General features: G+C 48.7%; 2 protein-coding genes across 3 annotated transcripts in view; one reads left to right on the plus strand and one right to left on the minus strand.

The window, feature by feature from the left end:
* MTUS2 (microtubule associated scaffold protein 2) overlaps positions 1-7,142 on the plus strand; it is a 318,965-nt gene extending 311,823 nt beyond the window's left edge. Inside the window, exon 16 of the mRNA XM_055701794.1 lies at positions 1,227-7,142. Within this exon, the coding sequence (XP_055557769.1) occupies positions 1,227-1,443 (217 nt within the window). The 3' untranslated portion in view covers positions 1,444-7,142. The remainder of the gene's footprint in view (positions 1-1,226) is intronic.
* Positions 7,143-9,897: 2,755 nt separating this feature from the next.
* SLC7A1 (solute carrier family 7 member 1) overlaps positions 9,898-20,491 on the minus strand; it is a 46,837-nt gene continuing 36,243 nt past the window's right edge. For both annotated transcript variants that reach the window (XM_055701796.1, XM_055701795.1), the window contains exons 8-12: positions 20,329-20,431; positions 18,386-18,597; positions 17,924-18,072; positions 15,468-15,576; positions 9,898-14,726 (exon numbers count right to left, since the gene is read on the minus strand). In XM_055701796.1, the coding sequence (XP_055557771.1) occupies positions 14,617-14,726; positions 15,468-15,576; positions 17,924-18,072; positions 18,386-18,597; positions 20,329-20,431 (683 nt within the window). In that variant the 3' untranslated portion in view covers positions 9,898-14,616. The remainder of the gene's footprint in view (positions 14,727-15,467; positions 15,577-17,923; positions 18,073-18,385; positions 18,598-20,328; positions 20,432-20,491) is intronic.

Here is a 20,491-nt window from a genome sequence, read left to right on the forward strand (position 1 = left end):
TGGTGGTGTTGCCAGCACATGCCCAAAACACATCTCAATCAGTCCCACAGTCTGCCTGCACTGCCCCATTTCTTTTCAACCCAGTCACTTGGTTAGATGAGAGCAGACTTCCTGAGGTTGTGATGCCCATAGGAGGTTTCCATGCCCTACTTCCCAAAACACCATCAGGTTTTAGGGCATGCTGGAGAAAACATCTCCCTGGTCCTCGCAGGTAAAGTTTCTCTGGTGCTGCAGTCAGGAATAGAGGGTTTGTTAGGACCAAGGAAGAAGGAGCTGGAGAAGGACCCATAGCCTCATGACCATTTACAGAGGAGAGGGAAGGCCTCGAAGCTGAGCTGCATCCTACATCAGGACATCAGCTAAAAACGCATGGAGAGCACATGCTCCTTTCCCTTTCTGTGCAGTAGCAGCTAGCTGGAAAAGCCAGGGATGCAACTGCTCTCTCTCACCTCTTTGCTCTTGCTCTGCCACTCCACAAATGCTCTTCGGCTCATGGCACAGCTTTGGTGGCAAGGTTGAGAAACAAGGGTGAGTTACAGCTGTCCACAGAGTTGGGACTTTGGATTTTCATCCTCAGTCAGGCAGAAGAAGGCCTAAAACTCAGGACTGTCCCTCTCTGGGGACTGCTGTAGCTGCTGTTCTGCTTTGGAGAAAAAAAATGGGGCAGCATTGCAAGCACCTCTGGGTTGTGAAATGCCACAGGACAAAGGTGGCTGAAGCTAGGCATCGAAGCTGAGGAGAAAGCAGGATTTAAGGAGCCCACCTGCGCTTTGTGCTGCTTAGTGGTCATCTGCAGAGGTGTCATTGCTGTGGCAGACCATGATGGTTTGATCTCTGAAGCCCCTTGCCTTGGTGCAGAAACAGAAGCCCTGCCCAAGGAGTTGCGTATGCCGGGAGCACAAGTGCCCACTGACCCAGGCACTTGCTGGGTCAAAAGCCCATCTAAGCTTTGGCAGCTGAGCTGCCTCAAGGAGGTGTAGAGCAAAGACACAGGCACACCCGGACACAGTCAGGCATTGGGCCCAGCTTTGACTTGTGGAGATGCCGTTTTCGCCCAGCAGTGAAGAGAACCGGGGACATCTGTGCCCCAGCTTGGGCAGCTCAGTTGCAGCCCTAGGGGCAGGTGGATGGGATGGGATGGAGGTGCTTGGGGTCCTGCCTGGCCCTGCCTCTTGTGTAGTGCTGGCTGCGTTAATGCCACCATGTTGTCCTATTTCCCTCTCCAGGCAATTGTCAGAGGAGAATGCTAATCTTCAAGAATACGTTGAGAAAGAAATGGAGGAGAAGAAGAAGCTGAGCAGGACTAATGAAGAGCTCCTCTGGAAGCTGCAGGAGGGAGAAGCCATGAGCCCTGTGAAAATCTCATCCCCATCATCCACTTCTTTTTATCGCTGCGCATCAGGGGACTCCTCTCCAGTAAAAGTCAGAACCTTGCGGCGATGACTCAGCACCTGTACGCCAAAGGTTCCCTGCCTTCTATGCATTTCCAGTATGCTAAATGCTAAATACATCCAAGGAAGTATTACCATCAACAGGCGCCCAGGGTTCATGATTGCAAGCATGCTCAGTAGCTGCATAGCTTTACACTAGGCAGGGTACTCTTACAGTCCCCATATAGGAGCTCTTGGTTCTGACATGTTGATTAGGGTAGCAAAAAAGATAGCAAAAAGCTAGGGCAGCAGATAGCAAAATGTTTAGTTTGATGTGTTAACATTTTAACTATGGTTAGAGCCAAAAGTTGGAAAATACTATATTAATGGTTCATCAGAATGAACTTTTGCTGCAGTATTTCAGGTTAGTTGCAAATACAGTTCAAGTTGTGAATATTTCTGTATATGTGTCTGTGTTTATATACATGTATGTATTGTACCTTTATACCTATATATAGACGCACACACATATATGTAGTTGAAGATGTTCTGAATTGCATTTTTTATATTATTGGATACTACTAAGTGCTGATATATTTTCATTACAGTCAGCAGTTTTCTAACTCGTGCCTAAGACTTGTATCTAAACAAAATACATTTCTGTTTAGCCTCCCAGGAATATTTATACCCAACCTAGAAGAAAGTTACACAGAAGTAGAAGCGCCTTCCAAATGACCACCAAGTGGTACTCTATAAACATGAACACCAGCGACTTTGAAATTCTGAGACAGTACTGCCTTTGAAACCATCACCTTTGCATTGAACACCAGATAACATATACATACCATTCACTGCTTTTTAACTCTTTGCATCAATATTGTAAGTGGAGATAGGCTAGACATGAGAAAAACCAGAGGGGTTTGGTAAGTTTGATAGAGGTTACTCATTAACATGTTTCAGTTTCAGTGTCTAAATCCTAGTTAGCTCTTACCTTTATTTACTTAGTCCCGATTTGGATTGGAATCTCTGGTTGTACGTTCCTGAACATTTTGATTTATTTCAAGTCTTGTAAGCAAAGAGAAAAGAAATTGTTCATCCTTGACCTTTGCTGGCCAAGAGGTTTCCAGTATTAGGATGAGATACTGGGAACCTGCTAGGGCTCTAGGCTCCTCCTATCTGGAACACCAAATAGAGCACAGTGGATTACATGGGTGCAAACGAGGTCAGAACTTCTTTCCTTCCACATACATATATTATCTCAGATTGCTAAAGCTTACCCAAAGGTACGGAGCACTTTGAAGATTCACGGAAAAGAGTAGTAAGCTGCCTTTAACTGCACTGCCTAGGAGCAAAAAAAAATTCATCCAGGCTTGAGGTGACCCCCACTCGAGGGGGTGGGGAGACCAAGGAGTGGCTGGGCTGCGACAGGCTGCAAGACCCTCATGGGCACAGCTAGGAAGAAAAAAAAAATAATCCCCCAATATTTTTTTTTAAAAGAAAAAGAGAAAGCGAGCTGTGGAATGCTTTTTCTGTTCAGCTTGGGCAAAGAGCCTGCATTCATTCCTGCTCTGAGTACCAGGGACAAAGTAAGCAGGAGATGGTACATGCAGCATCCTGGGGTGCGGGAGCGCTGCAGGGAGCGTGGCTCTCCTACTTGCGTGTGCATTGGCACCGGCATACCCTGCGTGAGCAGAGGTGGGATTGTACAGCCTTGCCATACTGCTCGGATGGGAGCTGTGCTTTAGTTTTCCTGGGAAGTAGTCAGGATTCACAGACTGCAGCTTAGATACAGCTTCAATCACAGTCGAAGCGCCTGTGGCCTGTTCCACAGCATTAAAACAAAAAAAAAGGTGATTTTTTTTCATCCTTTTTAGAGGAATTTATTTTTGTAGCAGCTTTTGCATGATAGCGTGATACTGAGTAAACCGAGCATCTTGTTAGACTAGATCATGCCACAGCTACTGCTGTTGTACTATGGAAATCCATTACTAGATTTTAGTGTGTCCAGCAAGTACAACTTCAAAGTAACATAGATACCTAGCACACACATGCACACAAAGTCCCTTCTTACCAAGTACAATTTTAATCACTTTCATACTTGCTAAATGCACAGATAACAGCAATACCTACTGCATTGTCACATTTCATCTTGCCAGTGCTCATACCATGAGATCATAGGATCATGGAATGGTTTGGGTTGGAAGGGACCTTTAAATATAATCTAGCCCAAACACTCTGCCACGGGCAAGGACATTGTCAACTAGATCAGGTTGCTCAAAGCTCCATCCAACCTGGCCTTGAGCCCTTCCAGGGATGGGGCATCTACAGCTTCTCTGGGCAACCTGTTCCAGTATCTCATCACCCTCATTGTAAGGGATTTCTTTCTCACAGCTAATCAAACCCTACCGTCTTTTAGTTTAGAACTATTGCGCCTTGTCCTGTCGCTACAGGCCCTGGTAGAAGGTCTCTCTGTATTTCCTATAGGCCTGCTTTAAGTATTAAAGGCAGCAATAATGTCTCTCAGGAGCCTTCTCTTCCCCAGGCTGAACAACCCCAACTCTCTCAGTCTTTCTCCCCAGGAGAGGTGCTCCATCCCTCTGATCATTTTTGTGGCCCTCCTCTGGCCCTGCTCCAAGAGCTCCATGCATTTCCTGTGCTGAGGACTCCAGAGCTGTAAGCAGTACTGCACATGTGGTCTCACCAGAGCAGAGGGGCAGGAATGTAGAGGAGATGTAGACCAGGAGCCCTCAAACTTTTTAACCAGGGGGCCGGCGCGCAGATGCAGTGGCAGGCAGTCATCTGCGGCTGCTTGGTTTCCCCCCCCCAACCCCTGGCAGGGGGGGGTCTGTAAATACCGGGGGCCGGATTGAGGACCCTGGGGGCCGTATCCAGTCCACGGGCCATAGTTTTGAGGACCCCTGATGTAGAGGAATGAAGACAGGTTAATTATCATTGATAATATACAGCTGTGGGCTGGCTTGAGGCGGTGGGTTGGCTGATGTGGATAATGTGCAGCTGTGGCTGGTTCCTGCTAAGAAGTTTAATAGTACTGAGGAGCACTGGATGAAGAGAGACTTAGAAGAAGCAGAGGGGGGAGAAAGCGTGCCCTGCATGTAGGAGAGACAAGGAGAGGTTCTAGGAGAAGCAGGGGGCCTGGATGAGGAGAGGTTGGCTGGAAGAGGAGCCCAGAGAAGGAAGAATCCAGGTGCAGTAGAGGCAAGAAACAGAGTGGACTGGCCTAATGAGGATGAAGAAATGGTATGGACAGCAGAAGAACTTCTGAAACCTTGTGGGGGATTGGTGGCTGTGCTGGGGAGAGGTGCAGAAAGTACTCATTGAAGTTAACCTGGTATGGGATAGTAAAAGCCTTGTGGCCGGCTAGTTTTGATAGTGCTGCAACACAGGATCACCTCCCTCGACCTTCTGGCCACCTTTCTTTTGATGCAGCCCAGGGTATGTTGGTCTTCTGGGCTGTGAGCACACATTGAGCACTGCAGAGGGGTCTGGGCAGTCTGACGAGGAGCAGCTGAGGGAGCTGGGGGTGTTCAGCCTGGAGAGGAGGAGGCTGAGGGGAGACCTTATCGCTCTCCGCAGCTGCCTGAAGGGAGGGGGTAGGCAGGTGGGGCCGGTCTCTTCTCCCACAGAACAAGAGATAACGGCCCCAAGTTATGCTAGGGGAGGTTTAGATCGGATATTAGGAAAAATGGGGAAAAGATGCTAGGTCAGGAGTTAGCAGGGCTCATTGAGAGAGCTTTAAACTAGTTTCAAAGGGGGAAGGGAATAAAACCAGGCTTACTAGAGATCAGCCTGGGGGCAGCATGCAAGTGCTGGATGGGAGATTGATGCCAAAAAATGGGCAACAAACAGAAGGAGCTGGAAGTCATCATGCAGCAGGAAGATTATGACATGGTCACCATCATGGAAACCTGGTGGAAAACTCACATGACACGAGTGCTGCAAAGATGGCTACAAACCCTTCAGAAAGGGATAGGCAAGGAAGGAGAGGTGGTGGGGTAGCTCGGTACGTTACGGAGTGTTTTGACTGCCTAGGGCTTAATGGTGGTACTAACAACAAAGTTGAATGTTTATGTGAAAGAATCATGGGGAGGGCCAATGAAGCGGATATCCCAGTGTGAGTGTTATCGACCACCCAACCAGGATGAAGAGACAGATGAAACATTTTACAGGCAACTGGGAGAAGTCTCAAGATCACTAGCCCTTGTTCTCCTGGGGACTTCAACCTACCAGGTGTCTGCTGGAAGTACAACACAGCCAGGAGGAAACAGGTCCGGGAGTTCCCGGAGCACGTGGAAGAGACCTTCCTGACATGGCTGGTTAGTGAGCCAGGCAGGGGGGATGTCCCCCTGGATCTGCTGTTTACAACTGGGGAAGAACTGGTGGGTGATGTGGTGGTCAGAGGACATCTTGGGCATAGTGATTGCAAAATGGTAGAGTTTTTGATTCTCAGAGGGGTAAGGAAGGGGTCAGCAGAACCGCTGCCTTGGACTTCAGGAGGGCAGACTTTGGCCTGTTTAGGAGCCTGGTTGGCAGAGTCCCTTGGGAGGCAGTCCTGAAGGGCCCAGGGGTCCAGGAAGGCTGGACATTCTTCAGGAAGGAAGTCCTAAAGCGCAGGAACCGGCCATCCCCATGTGCCGAAAGACGAGCTGGTGGGGAAGACGGGCCTGGCTGAACAGAGCTTTGGCTGGAACTCGGGGGAAAAAGGAGAGTTGGCCACCTCTGGAAGAAGGGGCAGGCAACTCTGGAGGACGATGAGGATGTCGCGAGGTTATGCAGGGCAACGACCAGGGAGGTGATAGCCCAGCTAGAACTCAGGCTGCCCACTGCTGTAAAAGATGTTTACAAAAAATGTTTTCACAAATACATTAGAAAGAAAAGGAGGGCCAAGGGTAATTGCCATCCTTTGTAGGATGCGTCGGGGAACAGTGCCACAAAGGCCAAGGAGAAGGCTGAGGTACTGAATGCCGCCTTTGCCTCAGTCCTTAATAGCCAGAGCAGCTTCCCTCTGGGTACTCAGCCCCTGCACTGGAAGATGGATGAGCAGGAGCAGAATGAAGCCCTCAGTCCAGCAGGAAAGAGTTAGTGCCCTGCTGCTCCAGTTAGACACGCACAAGTCTGTGAGCCAGCCCCCAGTGTGCCCAGGTGGCCAAGGGGCCAGCAGCGTCCTGGCTGGTGTCAGAAACAGTGTGGCCAGCAGGGCCAGGGCAGTGACCGCCCCCTGGACTGGGCACTGGTGAGGCCGCACCTCGAACCCTGGGTTCAGTGTCGGGCCCCTCGCTGCAGGAGGGACGTCGAGGGGCTGGAGCGTGTCCAGGGAAGGGCAGCGGGGCTGGGGAAGGGGCTGGGGCACAAGTCTGATGAGGAGCAGCTGAGGGAGCTGGGGGTGTTCAGCCTGGAGAGGAGGAGGCTGAGGGGAGACCTTATCGCTCTCTGCAGCTGCCTGAAGGGAGGGGGTAGGCAGGTGGGGTCGGTCTCTTCTCCCAGGTAAAAAGTGACAGGATGAGAGGAAACGGGCTCAAGTTGCACCAGGGATGGTTTAGATTGGATAGTTAGGAAAAAATTCTTCACTGAAATGGGGGTCAAGCATTGGAACAGGCTGCCCAGGGAGGTGGTGGAATCATCATCCCTGGAGGTGTTTAAAAAACACATCGATGTGGTGCTTAGGGACACGGTTTAGTGATGGACTTGGCAGTCCTGGGTTAATGGTTGGATGTGATGGTCTCAAAGGTCTTCTCCAACCTAAATACTTAACAACCCCCCCCCCCCCCCCCTAAAATTTAGCAACAAGGATATTGTGCTAGACTGTGTTGAAGGCCTTAGAGAAGTCCGGGTGGATAACATCAGTTGCTTATCCTGCGTACACCAGTGCTGTCACACCACTGCAGAAGGCCACCAGATCAGTCAGGCTGACTTGTCAGTGGTTTCTAGGCTCCTCCTTTTTACCCTTTGTAAAAATGCTTGAGATGATACATCCAGTGTTGTTACCATGATGTTGATCTAAACTTTTCCATGCTAAACACCAGAGCATAGTACCGGCCAGGTATGGGCTAGCTGAGCCTGTCCTTTTAAAATTTATTCTTTCCCTCTATTTCTGGTGCTTTCCTTATCGCTTTGCTGGTTTAAATTCATATGTGAGAGAGGCTTCCAGCAGTGAATTGGGAGTAGGGCTTTTACGGTGGGGAAACTGGGACTGATCCCAGCTGTACCATCATTTGGTATCATAGCCAATCCCTTTCCCATCTAATCTTTGCCTCCCAATCCTGCCGCTCGTAGATTCTTCCTTGGCATGGCCTCTGGGGCCTGCCTGATGGCTAGCGAAGTTTTGCCTGACCAGAAGGGACCCATCAACCCGTCTCCGTGAGGGTGTGAACTGTGGTTCCTTCTGGTGCAAGCCCAGAAACTTGGACTTTTTTCCCTAAAAAAGGTTATTCCTTTTTCCTGCTCTTTCTCTGTCTTGTCACTCCTTGCCTCTGCATGCCAGAGCAGGTGTGAAACAAAAGCCCAGGTCCCTCAGACAGCAGGAGGAAGGGGACAGCCCCTGAGTGGGGCAGCCATTCCCAGGGAACGAAGACCCTCAAGTGTATGGCCAAGCTGGCAGATGCCTGCTCTCACCAGGGGGCTGTGGCCATCCAAGATGAGCTTGGCATTCCAGCCATCGGGGTGGTGAGGGGGGTTACATCTCTAGCTCTTGCTCCCTGGCTGTCCCTGCTCAAAGGCCAGCAAGGGTAAGCTTTTGCTTTTGTGGGGGCTGGAGTGCCATGGCCATTTGGCAGGGTAGGGTAGCCTTTGGCTGGAGAGGGAACACAGCAGTAAGTAGAAAAGGGTTTTATCACCCCTAAGTCTTTAAAAAGTTATTTGATTTGGTTAATCTTTATTCAATACTGAAGGCTGCAGTGGCAGTAAAACCGGCCTACAGCTGCTCTGAGGGGGCTCCAGAGACTGGCACCAGGAGCAGGTCACAGCCATGGGATGGCAGGAGAGGCGGCAGGGAGAGCTGGGGGCAAGCTGCATTCCTCTGTGGGGAAGTCCTGCTTTGGCCCTGTTGTGACAGCATCTCCTGTGGCTGCCAGCACAGACGGGTTAACTCACCAGATCCACGGCAGCAAACGCTGGTGGTAGTGGCAGGGGCGGGGGGAGAAAAGGAAAAACTACCAAGTGCAAAATCAGGTATTTTATGTCTCTGCACTGATGGTGGTTGTGTCCCATGGACACGCCGAGGAGCCTCTGTACAGTTTCCCATGCAGCAGGAGTTCTAAGGTCCCATTTACTATGTGGCTAATGATTACAGGAAGAGTTTGTATTAATTCAGTTACAATGTACAGATAAGTGTAATATATTCCTGATAATAAATACATATGCCAGTGCACACATGGGCTGATGCATATGAACCAGCGTGTCCTGCAGTGTTTTCTGTACGTCTGTACACACAGACGCTGGAATAAATGGAAAAGAAAGCAAACCTCCGTGAAAGGGTTACCCCATTATGGAAAAGACTGAAGCTAGGCAGTCACTTTGCCCCCTGGCAGCAGGGCTGGTTGGCTGGGTTACCTGACTGTGGTTCACATGCTATAAATTCAATCAAAAAAATCCCACGGATCCCTTTTCTAAGGGTGCCTCCTCTATGGCTGGGGCTCCTGGGAGACCAGGGATCGTGGTCTGCAATGGTGGTTTTTTTTAAGGTGTCACATGCTTCAGCATGCGGTGAGGGCAACATTTCTGCTGGCGGTTGGGGCACAGCAGCACACACAGGTGCTCTCCCATGGGTGGGTCGGCTGCATTTCAACACCTCCTCCCCTCGCCCTGCCCTCCCACTGACAGCACAGAGCTCCTCAGGCTTTGCCATAAAGACTGAAAAAGGGGCAAGGGCACGTCCCACCTTGGGAACATGCCTGGTCACGTCCTCCTGAAAGGTTTTTCACCAGGCTCCTGGCTCATTTATAGCACAGACGAAGCTGTAGGGAGGACACGGACTGAGAGAAGGAAAGCAGCGTTTGTGGGGCCGCTGCCTCCTTCATCACAGGATGCACAAGCAGGATGCAAATGATGCAGGTAGTGGTAAGGGGCAAACAAGACTACTCCTGCCTGGTGGTTTCAGTGTTGCCCTGCAAATCCTTATGCCAGAAAACTCTACCGGCACAACTCCTCATTCATTATGCAATCCCAATATCCCCAGACAACCCTATTTTGCAATGCCAGCAAAATTTACATTACCTGGGTAAATTTTAGGCTAATTTTGCAGGTTCGTGAAATCCCACTTAATACCTGAACTGGTACTACAAGGCAGGGGAAGATTCACCTCAGTGTCAGCAGCAACAAGCTGCTCCATGCTAAGCACAGACCCCAGCCTGTGGCAAATTCCCCGACTGCGTATTGTCCCACCTGTCTCAGCAAACCCAAAAGATGGGGGCAGAGTTAACACAAGCAGCTCCCAGAGCAAGCGCTCTCCTGCGGAGACTGGGACAGGCAGCAGACATCGTAACAAGCCAGAAAACAGAGGCAAGCCTGCAAATAAGGGCAAACAATAGGCATCATTTATTTGGATATCGAGAAATATGTCTTAACGCTGTACCACACAATTACAAGTGAATTTCCAAATTCCAAAAGCATCATCGTTCAGGGGAGAAGTATTAACAGTGTCGCCAAGATAAAAAGTAGCCACACACCTGCGCAGTGCTCTGGGGGCAAGATTCACATTTTAAAACTTAAGGCTTTAATTTCTACATGAACACGGTAAAAAAAAAAAACCCACAAAAAAAATGAAACCAAAACAAAGATAAAAAAGATAAAAAATAAATTTGTTTGCAGAACCAGCATTAAAATTATTTATCACACCTGTAAGAAATTTCTGAGAAATCATCAGGAAAACAGACCATCAAACAGACAACCAAAAGGTATTTACATTTTGCGTAATACTTAAGAAATATAAAGATACAGACTCTTCCATGGCTTCGGTCAGTAAAAAAGCCTTTACTGACATGGCCCAAACTTGCACTAGGTTTGCTAGCACACCGCCTCCGGGCTGCCAGCGGCTCCTCCTGCTCCTTGCACCCCGTGCAGCTGGAAGCGACAACGTCCTGCAAGGGAACCCTTTCCTTCCACTGTTGTCCCAAAACCACGAGTCACTCTGCCAAAACACTGTCCCACACAGCATCACGAGGAGAAGGTGCCTCTCACTGGCTGGAGCCCGCCAGGTCTTAGATAGACCTCGCGCCTGGGAGCGTGAGCCAGGAGCAAATACCCTGAGAAAAGTCGAGGTCTGGCTCTTGCTAGCAGAGATGTTCCAGGATCATCTGGTTTCCAGTTGGCTGTCAGCCACCCCACAAGACCCCACTTGCAACTGTAATGCAGAGCATAAGGCAGCCCGGCGGGGTTTATGGGGGAGGCATCGCTGCTGGGGTGGGAAATGAATGATAAACCATGAGGCAAAGCAGCAGCAGGCAGAGCAACCGATGGCACCGGTGAAGCAGCTTTGCCTTCAGCTTGCTTTTGGATGCAGGCACGCCAGCATCCCCAGTCAGGCTGATGGCCCCAGGGAAAGGGGAGGCGGCTGTGAGGAGCAAGCATTGGTTCACTGCGTATGTATAGATTTAGCCTTGAAAAAGTGCAATTTTTGGTAAAAGGAAGGAAGAAATACCCATAAAGACCTGCCCATAAAGGCGGGCCCAGCAGATGTTGCAAGGTTATTCAAGGGTTTAGAAAAGAGATGGTTTCTCTGCCAGAGGGAAGAGGCTTCCCTTGAAAGGGGAGGGTGCTGACAAGCATGTGAGGGAGGGACTGCAGGGGAGCCTGCTGCATGAAAACCAGCACCACTCCTGCTCCTCTGCTTCAAAGCAAGCTCCTCAAGCCTGCTGGACCTGCGTGTCACCCTTCATTCGTTTGGGCAGATGACAGCAATGCTGACTTGTACATGGCTTTCAGGGTGTGTGTGTGTGTGTCACTTAATGAATTCCAATAGGATTTCTTAATACGTAAAAGGCAATCACTACAGAAACAAGTTTCACAAGTATAAACGTTAATACCCTACCACACTGCTTTCTGCTCTCCGAGTTGGCAGGGATGGGGGCAGCGACAGTCACCCTCTGTACACTACAAACAGGAGCTGGTTTTCATCTGGGATGGACCAAGGCTGAGAGTGCCCACAGCGAGCACTGCCAGCTAAAACTTCACCCTTCTAACACCCTGATGACAAACAGCCACGCGTGGCGTCTGCGCCAGCAGGGTTTTCACCGGCGTGGTCCCCTGCAGCCCCCTCTTCCCTGCTGCGACCACGCATAAATGGCTCCAAACCAGCAGCGCTTTGCCTGCAGCGCACCCCGGCCCCTGTGACACCCAGACAGTCACCTACACTTCTCTGTCACTGTGCAGGGCTGCGGGCTCCCTCCGCCTTTTTGCATCTGGTAAGTAGCAACAAAGAGCAAGAGACGGCAGCACCTGCCACCAGGGAACTGATGGGTGGAAGGAGTCATGACAGGAGTAGGAGATGGGGCTAAGGATCCTCACCTCCACTAGCAAATTTGCAGTAGGTGGCTCTGGGGCTGGCACATTTAAATATGAAACCTGGTGACACAGAAAGGTCTTCCTATGAATGTTCTCAGACAAAAGGCAACTTGAAGAAAAATGACCGCCATCAGGACTTCCCCTTCTTCTACATGCTGCTATTACATGCCACAAAAGCTGAAACAAAGTTATGGAATATAAATACCAGAACAGATCCCTAAGTAGTCCACAAAAATAAGTTAACATTTATAAAAAACCCCTAAAAATTACATACAGCAAGAAATCTGCATATTTTAAAATAATTTTCTTTGGAAACACACTTCCAGTCAGAATTCATCCCCCAATGGTCATTGCTGAATGTCTTAATTGTTCAGAAGCTGGTACCCAATGTAGGGAAAAACATCCTTAAATTTTTGGTACAACAGGAAACTTTGGTCCCCTCTGAGTTTTCATCTTCTTACCCTCCCGCCACATCTTCAGTGCTTTTTGGGAGTCTGTGGAGTGTGGCAACTTTGCCTGCATTTAAACAAAATAAACCTCATGCTAGTGGCTTTCAATTTCTATATCCTTCTCTCCCTGCTCGAGTAAGAATTTGTTTATGCTCAAGGAGCAGAAGCCTGGCAGATGGTCAAGACCCAGCAACTGGCACAGACCCTACCTTCGTTTTATGGGGGAACTGCCCTCAAAATGCACCTGGGAGGCAGTAAACGCATTGCTTTCACTTCCTCCAATTCCAATCCTGGCAAGAAAAGCCTCCCAGCGCATAGAAGAAAACCAAGATTAAAACTCTTTCAGTGGGCAGAAAGGCTATGAAGTCTTTCCTGGAAACCTGTGAGAGATGTTCCACAGTCCAGCCACGTAATCCAGGAGAGTGTCTAGCTCCCCTTTGTGCTGCACCAGATGCCAGACCCCTGGTCAAGTTCTTCAGTTCCCCAACTGAACGACGGGGGCAGGAGCCTGTCCTTTCATCAGCCAGAGCCATGCTGACACACAGCTTGTCTGGTGTTCAGAGGCAGCACTACAGTGTGGAGGACACCTAGGAAAGCATCCACTCGGGTCAGGAGAGGGGATTTCTGCAGTATCTATCTGGGATGCTGCATCCCTGGAAGTGTTTGAGGTCAGGCTGCATGGGGCTTTGAGCAACCTGATCTAGTGAAAGATGTCCCTGTCCGTGGCAAGAAGGCTGGACTAGATGATCTTCAAAGGTCCCTTCCAACCCAAACCATTCCATGATTATATGATTTGTTTTTCAGTACAAGCTGAAGTGTGAATTTAAATCAGTGGCATTACACAGGCACAGCCCACCTTCCTGATGCTTTAACAAGCGCCTTTCAACAAGCCTAGGGTAGTGAATTTGGCTGGGAAAAGCTATTAGAGAGAATGAAGAACAACTTCCATCTTGCAGCAAAACCAAGGCATTGCCAACTAAACACAGACCCTGGTCTCAAGTCCAAATTTCCCACCTTTCACAACAGCCAGGCTCCGGAGATGATCTCCAGCCCCACAGGGAAAACTCAGCAAGTCAGAGCCTACAGCTTAGTGGTGTTTTCTGGGCTGCACACTCTGCTGCAACCGAGGAGCCCCATCACACCTCCACAGCCCTCCCCGGGGCAGGGGGCAGGGGGCAGGCACCAGGCACTGCTCAGGGATGAAGTTCAGGCCCCTGAGGATTCTCTCGCGCTTCCCCTTCCAGGGCAGAAACGTGCTCCACCAGCCGATGCCAAAGCGAAGTCTCACGGCCAAGCCCTTTGCTAACACCACATGGCTGGCACACAAAACTGATGCGAGGAGAGGAAAACAGGGTCCCGCTCGCTGCCAGAGCTGGGCTCACTCCTGCTCGCCACCCCACCACTGCAGCCACCCCACCGGCGACTTCTGAGGCGAAGAGGCAAGACAGCTCTTTGGAGACACCCGTTCTTTTCAAGCCATTCTAGTACTCGCACCACACGGTTTTGTGACTAAGCCTGGCAATCCCTCTGCTGAGCATATACACAGCAGAAGCATCTGCTGCCGTTACCTGCGCGCTGGCAAACAACCATTCACCCGACAAGCAGCGACCACAAACCCTCCCGACATTTCACAGCAGCGGTGCGCTTTAAAGCCTATGAGTACGTAATTCAAAACAAAAAGTTAAATACGACAAAAGCTATGAGACCTGATACTGTAAAGAATGCGAGTCTTGCAGGTGCTTTCTTAACCAGGTGAAAGCCAGTGTTTGGCGAGAGCCTTTTTTTGTGCGTACACGTGGGGTACAGCTCACATTGGGTGAAGGACGGATCTGGTCTAAACCCGACAGTAGCACTGCAAAATCTGCTCCGTGTATAATCAGGTAGAGCATCCGTGGGAGGTAATTCCTGGGGCTACTGAAAGACCTTTGTGAGGCCTGGTTTCATAGCAGCATTTAAGGTTAACTGGCACACAGAAGCAGTTTTCTTTCTACACACTGGAAAAAAAACACAGCAGGAGAGGGAGGAAGGGAAGCGCATAGCCCCGGATTAGCTGACAGTGTCACCAGGAGTACACCAGAGGTGTGGCTTTTTTTTCCTTGTGATCCCTTTTAACTGTGCTACTAAGCAAACCGCAAGCTGCAGCAACAGGGCTGGGGAGTCCTGCATCACGCTTCCTCATTCCTGCATTACTGATTAACCAGATGTAGCCTGGTTCAGGATCCCCGCCACAAAGCTTCCTTCAGCGCAGCCATTCCCCAGTTGCCCACAAGCCAAACATGCAGTCATTTACAGCTGTCCGAGCCAGCATCCATGTTTCTCTCCGCATCTGCTGAGGCCGCATAGGTAGCTTCCACGCTGTGCCATATTCCATAGGTAAAGTAGATGATAAAGCCTGCGGAGCCAAGGGAAGAGGGCACCGTTAGCTCTGGAAGGAAACAGAAACCACTACTTGCACCCGCCAACACGTTACACCAGCGTAAATCCAGCCATCCCGATGGCTAGCCGCTAGCAAACAGCCACCGCCTGCCTTAGAAGGAAAAGGCATTAACACAGGCACCAGCCTTTAAAAGACAATCTGTCTCAGCCCCAAACGGAGGCCCGATCAGAAAAAACTCTCGTGCTTTTCAGCAAGTCCATATTGCTCAGAGCTTTCTCTCTATTTCTGTGCCTACAGCATCCATCCCAGTAAAATACATCTGTACCTGATGCCAATTTTACACATTCATTGTTTTTATCATAAATTCCCTGGGCATTTCAGGCAATTCAGCCTTCTCTGCATGGCTATGGGGAGCATCCTGGGATACAGCTCAGCTTCTTCAGCTCCAGAAGCACAAGCCCCACCACCCAGACTGCAGTTCAAGGCCAGCCAACAAGCAACGCTCCAATGGTTTCTTGTTGGCAACAAGACCAATAAAATGGTTCATGAGTTGTTGTTTTGTCCTCGCAAAGGCTTCAAGACACTTGAATTCAAAACAAGGCTTGAGACACACTGCCTAAATGGCTTCAGTTAAATCACCAAGGTTGCCCAAGGATGATGAGAGTGCAGAATTCCTCCCTGGAATGCTACAGTAAATTTATGGTTAAAAAAATCTAGCAGCTTTAAATACAGCAGTTTTTACTCTCTCTAACTCACCTATGAGCATCCAGACTGCAAACCGGATCCACGTGCCTATGTCTAGCTGCATCATGAGGTAAACATTCACAAAAATACTCACGACAGGAAGAAGGGGCAAAAGAGGTACCTGAAAAAGAAACAGGGGTACATTACATCCATAGGGATGACCAGTGGCAAACAAGAACACAGCATCCCTTGTAAATAGGAAGTGATGGCTGTTACCAACTCTTCAGCTGCCAAATCTGAGAGAAGGCAAGGTTAGACCAAAATGGAAGCATCAGTCCACAGTGGCAGAGGGATGTGAACAATGCTGTTCACCTGTTTGAAGAATGGTTGCCCTTGTTCTACGGTCTGGAAGGAAGCAATAGGCAAATTTTAGTGGCAATCATAAATATTTGTGAGGAGAAGGAGAGAAGAGGAAAACCAAGGACTGCATTATGACAGGCACCTACTGAAGAACAGAAGAAGGTAAGAGGAATGTCAGAGGAAGGATCTGAGGAACTTCATCCAGAAGGCACCAGGGTAACTAAGCAATACAAATGAGATTATCCCAGAGCAGAAGAAAACCAGAAAATATTGCAAGAGACAAGAGCAGCTGTACTAAACACACCTTTGTGATCTGAGAATCAAAGAAGAATGAGACTGTAAAGCCAAAATGCAAAAATCAGAATATAAAAAGATAGCACAGGCACGTAAACACGAAATCAGAAAGAACAAATTATAACAATAGAAAGGTTTGTTAATATGCTGAAACTAAGAGGAAAATGGAATTCACTCCCTAAGGAAAATGGAGATTTACAAAAAGAAAAATGTCGTAGGCCTTTCTTGATTTAAGCTTCACAAAAAAAAAAATAAATTATGGTGAGCAGCTGTTCACATCATTAGAGAAAGGAGATGGGCACACAAATTAGAAAACGGAAGAATAATGTTTTTCTAAATTAGGCTTTGTCAAGCCAGCAGGTGACAAATGAAATCTCCCTAGGCAGGTGAGTTATGTACCCAGAGATTGCAGAAGTGATCTCTGAACTACTAAGAAGCATATCAGAGCTCTTGGTAGACTGGTAAGGTCTCTGAAGACCGGAGAAGGGAGACAAATTACCTATTAAAAAGAAATACAGGAAACCAACTGGGGAACCAACCAGTCAGCCTTGGATTCCCAGATAGGCTTTGGAGAAAAATCACTCGATAGTCAGGTTGTAAGTGTCTAAAGGACAACAAGGGGATAAGAAACAGCTACTACAGCTTTAGCAGTGGCAGGTCTAATTTTTTTCTTGGACAGGGTAGTGGCTGAGGAGAAAAAAAGGAGGTAAAGTATCCTGACTGTAAGGCAAAGAGATATCCTCTGAAGGAAGTTCAGAAAATACAGTCTAGATGACAATTGCTAAGTTTTCTGCTCCTGGACATTTCCATTTCCAGTTCTGGGACCATAACCCCAAAATGAGCTGTAAACACTACCTTGGGCAACTCTGGTTGGATCAAATTATTAAAATCAGAGAATTTACTGAAAAACCATAATTGAAAAGCAGTCAAAATAACAGCAGTTTGGAGGATGGGATTAAAATCCCAAACTAATCTAATAAATTGGGGAAATAGCCTGAAATCAATACGATAAAACATGACTTGCAGGACTGTACTGGGGGAAGAGAACCCAACCATCACAGTGTTTCTTTAATACAAAAAGGATGGTGTGCTTGGACAGAGCAGGAAAGTGACAGTTACTCATACCTGAGGCTGTTAAAGAGGGAACGGTCATCCCCTAGTTTCCACTGGGACTAAGTAGGATGTGAAAGTGCACTTCCTTAGAGCCTTTTAGCAAGTACCCCTTTGATCCTCCCACACAAGCTTGCTTCTTGGGTTCCCTCTCCTTCTGTATCCGTGATCTGATGCGGTCCGTCAAAACCATCTCCTTTTCCTTTGGTCTTTGTCTCTTCCATATCCTGTAACATTCTGCTTTCAAAAGCACTGTCCTACTCTTCCGGCCACATCTCTGCACCAGGTTCTGCCTGGACTCCAGCACCATTTACATTTCTTTCCAAGTTATCTACTGTTGCTGATCCGAGCACATGGCTTCCCCTCCCGATCGCCTCCGCCGATGTCTCAGCTAACTCCTTCAGCCCCCCTTCCTGTGCCAATCCTGCTCCTGCCCACGGGGTGCTGCTGGGCAGCAGGCTGGCCACAATGCTTCTGCCACGCTGCACTTTGCAGCAAAGCACCTACACTGACATTTGAGGTCAGACCCCAAGAGGAAACCGCACCCAGAGGCTGAGCGTGGCTCTGTAGGACACCCCTTTATGCAACGAGCGCAGAGTACAGCCACGCTAGCTGGAGAGCTCAAACCATCAGCTCTGTTGGCAGCCCTGCACGGAAAAGTTCACATCATGCCTATATTCTCTGCACGTCCGTTTGGCCAGGTGTCCCCTCCTGATACAGTCCAACAAGCACTTTCACCTCCAGCCACCTCCCAGGACACTCACCTTAAAGGAGAGCTTGGTTTTGCTTTCGGGCTGTTTCCATATAATGAAGCTGACAAGGAGAACAAGGACAAAAGCGATAATCCATACAGCCTTTATCAGAATGCTTGGCTCAAGGGCAGTCAAGATACAGCTACCCACAATAAGGAAACCTGTGAACAGACATCAAAGCTTACTGATTTTTTTAGGAACAGGACAAAAAAAAACCCAAAACCACAAGCAGGTAAAGCAGTATCTGAAAGCTCAGCAAACGAAACAGCAACACATGGATAAGTTAACTGTAAGAGATGAGCCCTTCCCCCTATATACCCACATCCCCCTTCTGTGGATTTTTTTTTCAAGCCATAAATTCGACCTGTAGATCTTCAGTTATTTTGGCCGTTACACAAGCTCACCAAAGGAGGTGAGCTCTCCCACCACGGTGAGTACAAGGACCTACCAGCTGGCTCGCTGTCCCACGCTTACCAATGATGAATGTTGAGATGTTCACCACCGAGCCCGAGAATTTGGAAGGGTCTGAATTTGGTGGACATAATATGGCTTTGAGGGAACACTTTTCCTCTTCCTCTGGAAGAAATCCTGCCTGTGACTCACTGGTGCTCACAGACTCGTTGTTATCCGTCTCCTCTGTTGTCCTAGCCATCTGATATGCCAAATTAGGCTGCTCTGGCTGATACCTAGGAAAAGGGAAATGAAACGAAGAGCATATTGGTTTGGCACAGGGTACCCACTGTTCATTTAAAAGCCACACAGACAGTCATGGCTGTGTCCCTGATCACTATAGTGCCAGAACAGGCCCACGTAACATCTACACCCTCTTGTTTCAGAGGGAAATTCGAGGAATAATGTTGTCATGATGTAGGCAAACACGGTCAGCTATTATCACCGACAGCTTGGTTGTAATGTCGGTGTTTTAAACTGGACAGTGCTCTTTTTCACAAACCCTATCGTCTGCGTTACCAAAACATGACCGGGTGACAGTAAGGACTGGAGAAAGAAGCAGCAGAGGGACAGACAGCTGGGCATAACCCTGCCGTTGGGTTATCTGTGGCAGTTCAGCTCTAGCTTCTTGGCACGGACATGGCTAAGCTATCAGCTCAGCACACATTCCCAGTGCCCCGTCCTCCTCCATCCCAGTCTCTTCTGCTAGCTGGTCTGCTGCCACACAGGGAAAAGGTGAACAAAGAACGTCATTGTTTTGGTGGGTGTGTGTGGACAGCACCTCATTCAACAGGGCCCTGACATAGCCCCAGGTGGATCCATAAAGAAGAAACATCTTCCAGCCTCAAGTCTCTTTCACAAGAAGTTTTTGTCTGTGACTCAGCCACCAGCCTAAAGGAAAGGGTTATTTTAAAAGACACCTTAAAATCGTTCCTGTGGGGATGTGTTTGCAAAGAGGGCATTTGCGAAACACTGCCAAATGGGAAATGCAGTGAAATCCTCAGGTCCAGCCACAGCAGGGTATTAGTGGCAGGACCTTACAGCTTTGGAAACAATTCAGCTGCTACTTCATTAGCCAGCCAAATCAGCTGCTTGCACCGCTGAGAGACAGGCTGCCCGCTCTGCCAATCTATGATAGGGAAAATGCCACACAATAGATACAGCAGCTTGCAAAAACAAATGGAAAAGCCATTTCCAGATCTAAGAGGAAGAACAGACTGGGAAATCAGAGGATAAGTAAGAAGGCAAGGAAAATCAGCATGGATTTTCAAGGGGCAGGGTAGACAGCAAAAGCACAGTGATCTGCATTGGCCCTTCACTTGCTGGAAGACAGTTCTTAGTTCAGTGCATTTGCTGTAAGCTTGTAAAAAACCTCCACCTGACTCTGAATAAGTCACTGAACGCATAAAGGTATTTTTCAGTAACATGATCTTCAAAGTACTGTTCTCATGGGTAGAGTGCTGTTGTCTGTGAGGTGCCAAGCAATGAAGATACTCAGTTTTCAGCTTAGGTTAGGGAAGCTATGGGAGCTCAGCACTTCTAAAAAAACACGCACTAAGACACCAATCTTGCAAATACATGCTCAGCTTTTTTGCTGCTACTAAACTTTATCTTGAAGTCCCTTTCAGAAGTAAGACAACCTGAAACTGTATCCCCAATGGGAACAACAGCAATGATGACGCAGGCAGTCAGGTCCACTCATCTCTCATCCCCACCCACTGGCATATTTCCCAGGGCACTGAGGGTTGACCACAGCGGGAGTGACATGGAGCAAGGGTTAACCAAGCTCAGAGGAACCCCTTTCCAACTAGCACAATCCCCCATAAGCTTGAAGAATCAAGTTCTTTGCATGCTTGTAACTGGCAACGTTCATGGGTTTACTGGGTCTATGGAAACTACGAGGGCATCTGATTGCTGCGTGGATTTTGGTCCATGTGGTACAAGAGGGGCAGTTTCTACATCCATACCTCAGTACCAACACGCAGGCTGCCACCAAGGAGTAAGCCAGGAGGGTCCCGATGGACATGAGATCCACAAGATCTTTCAGGTCGAAGAGAAAGGCCATAACAGCTGTAGGAGGAAACGAAGGTGAGAGGGGGAAAAGTCAGTAACATGGCAGAACACACGCAT

This window comes from Falco cherrug, chromosome 2 (assembly GCF_023634085.1).
Source record: "Falco cherrug isolate bFalChe1 chromosome 2, bFalChe1.pri, whole genome shotgun sequence".
In the NCBI taxonomy this organism is placed as follows: domain Eukaryota; kingdom Metazoa; phylum Chordata; class Aves; order Falconiformes; family Falconidae; genus Falco; species Falco cherrug.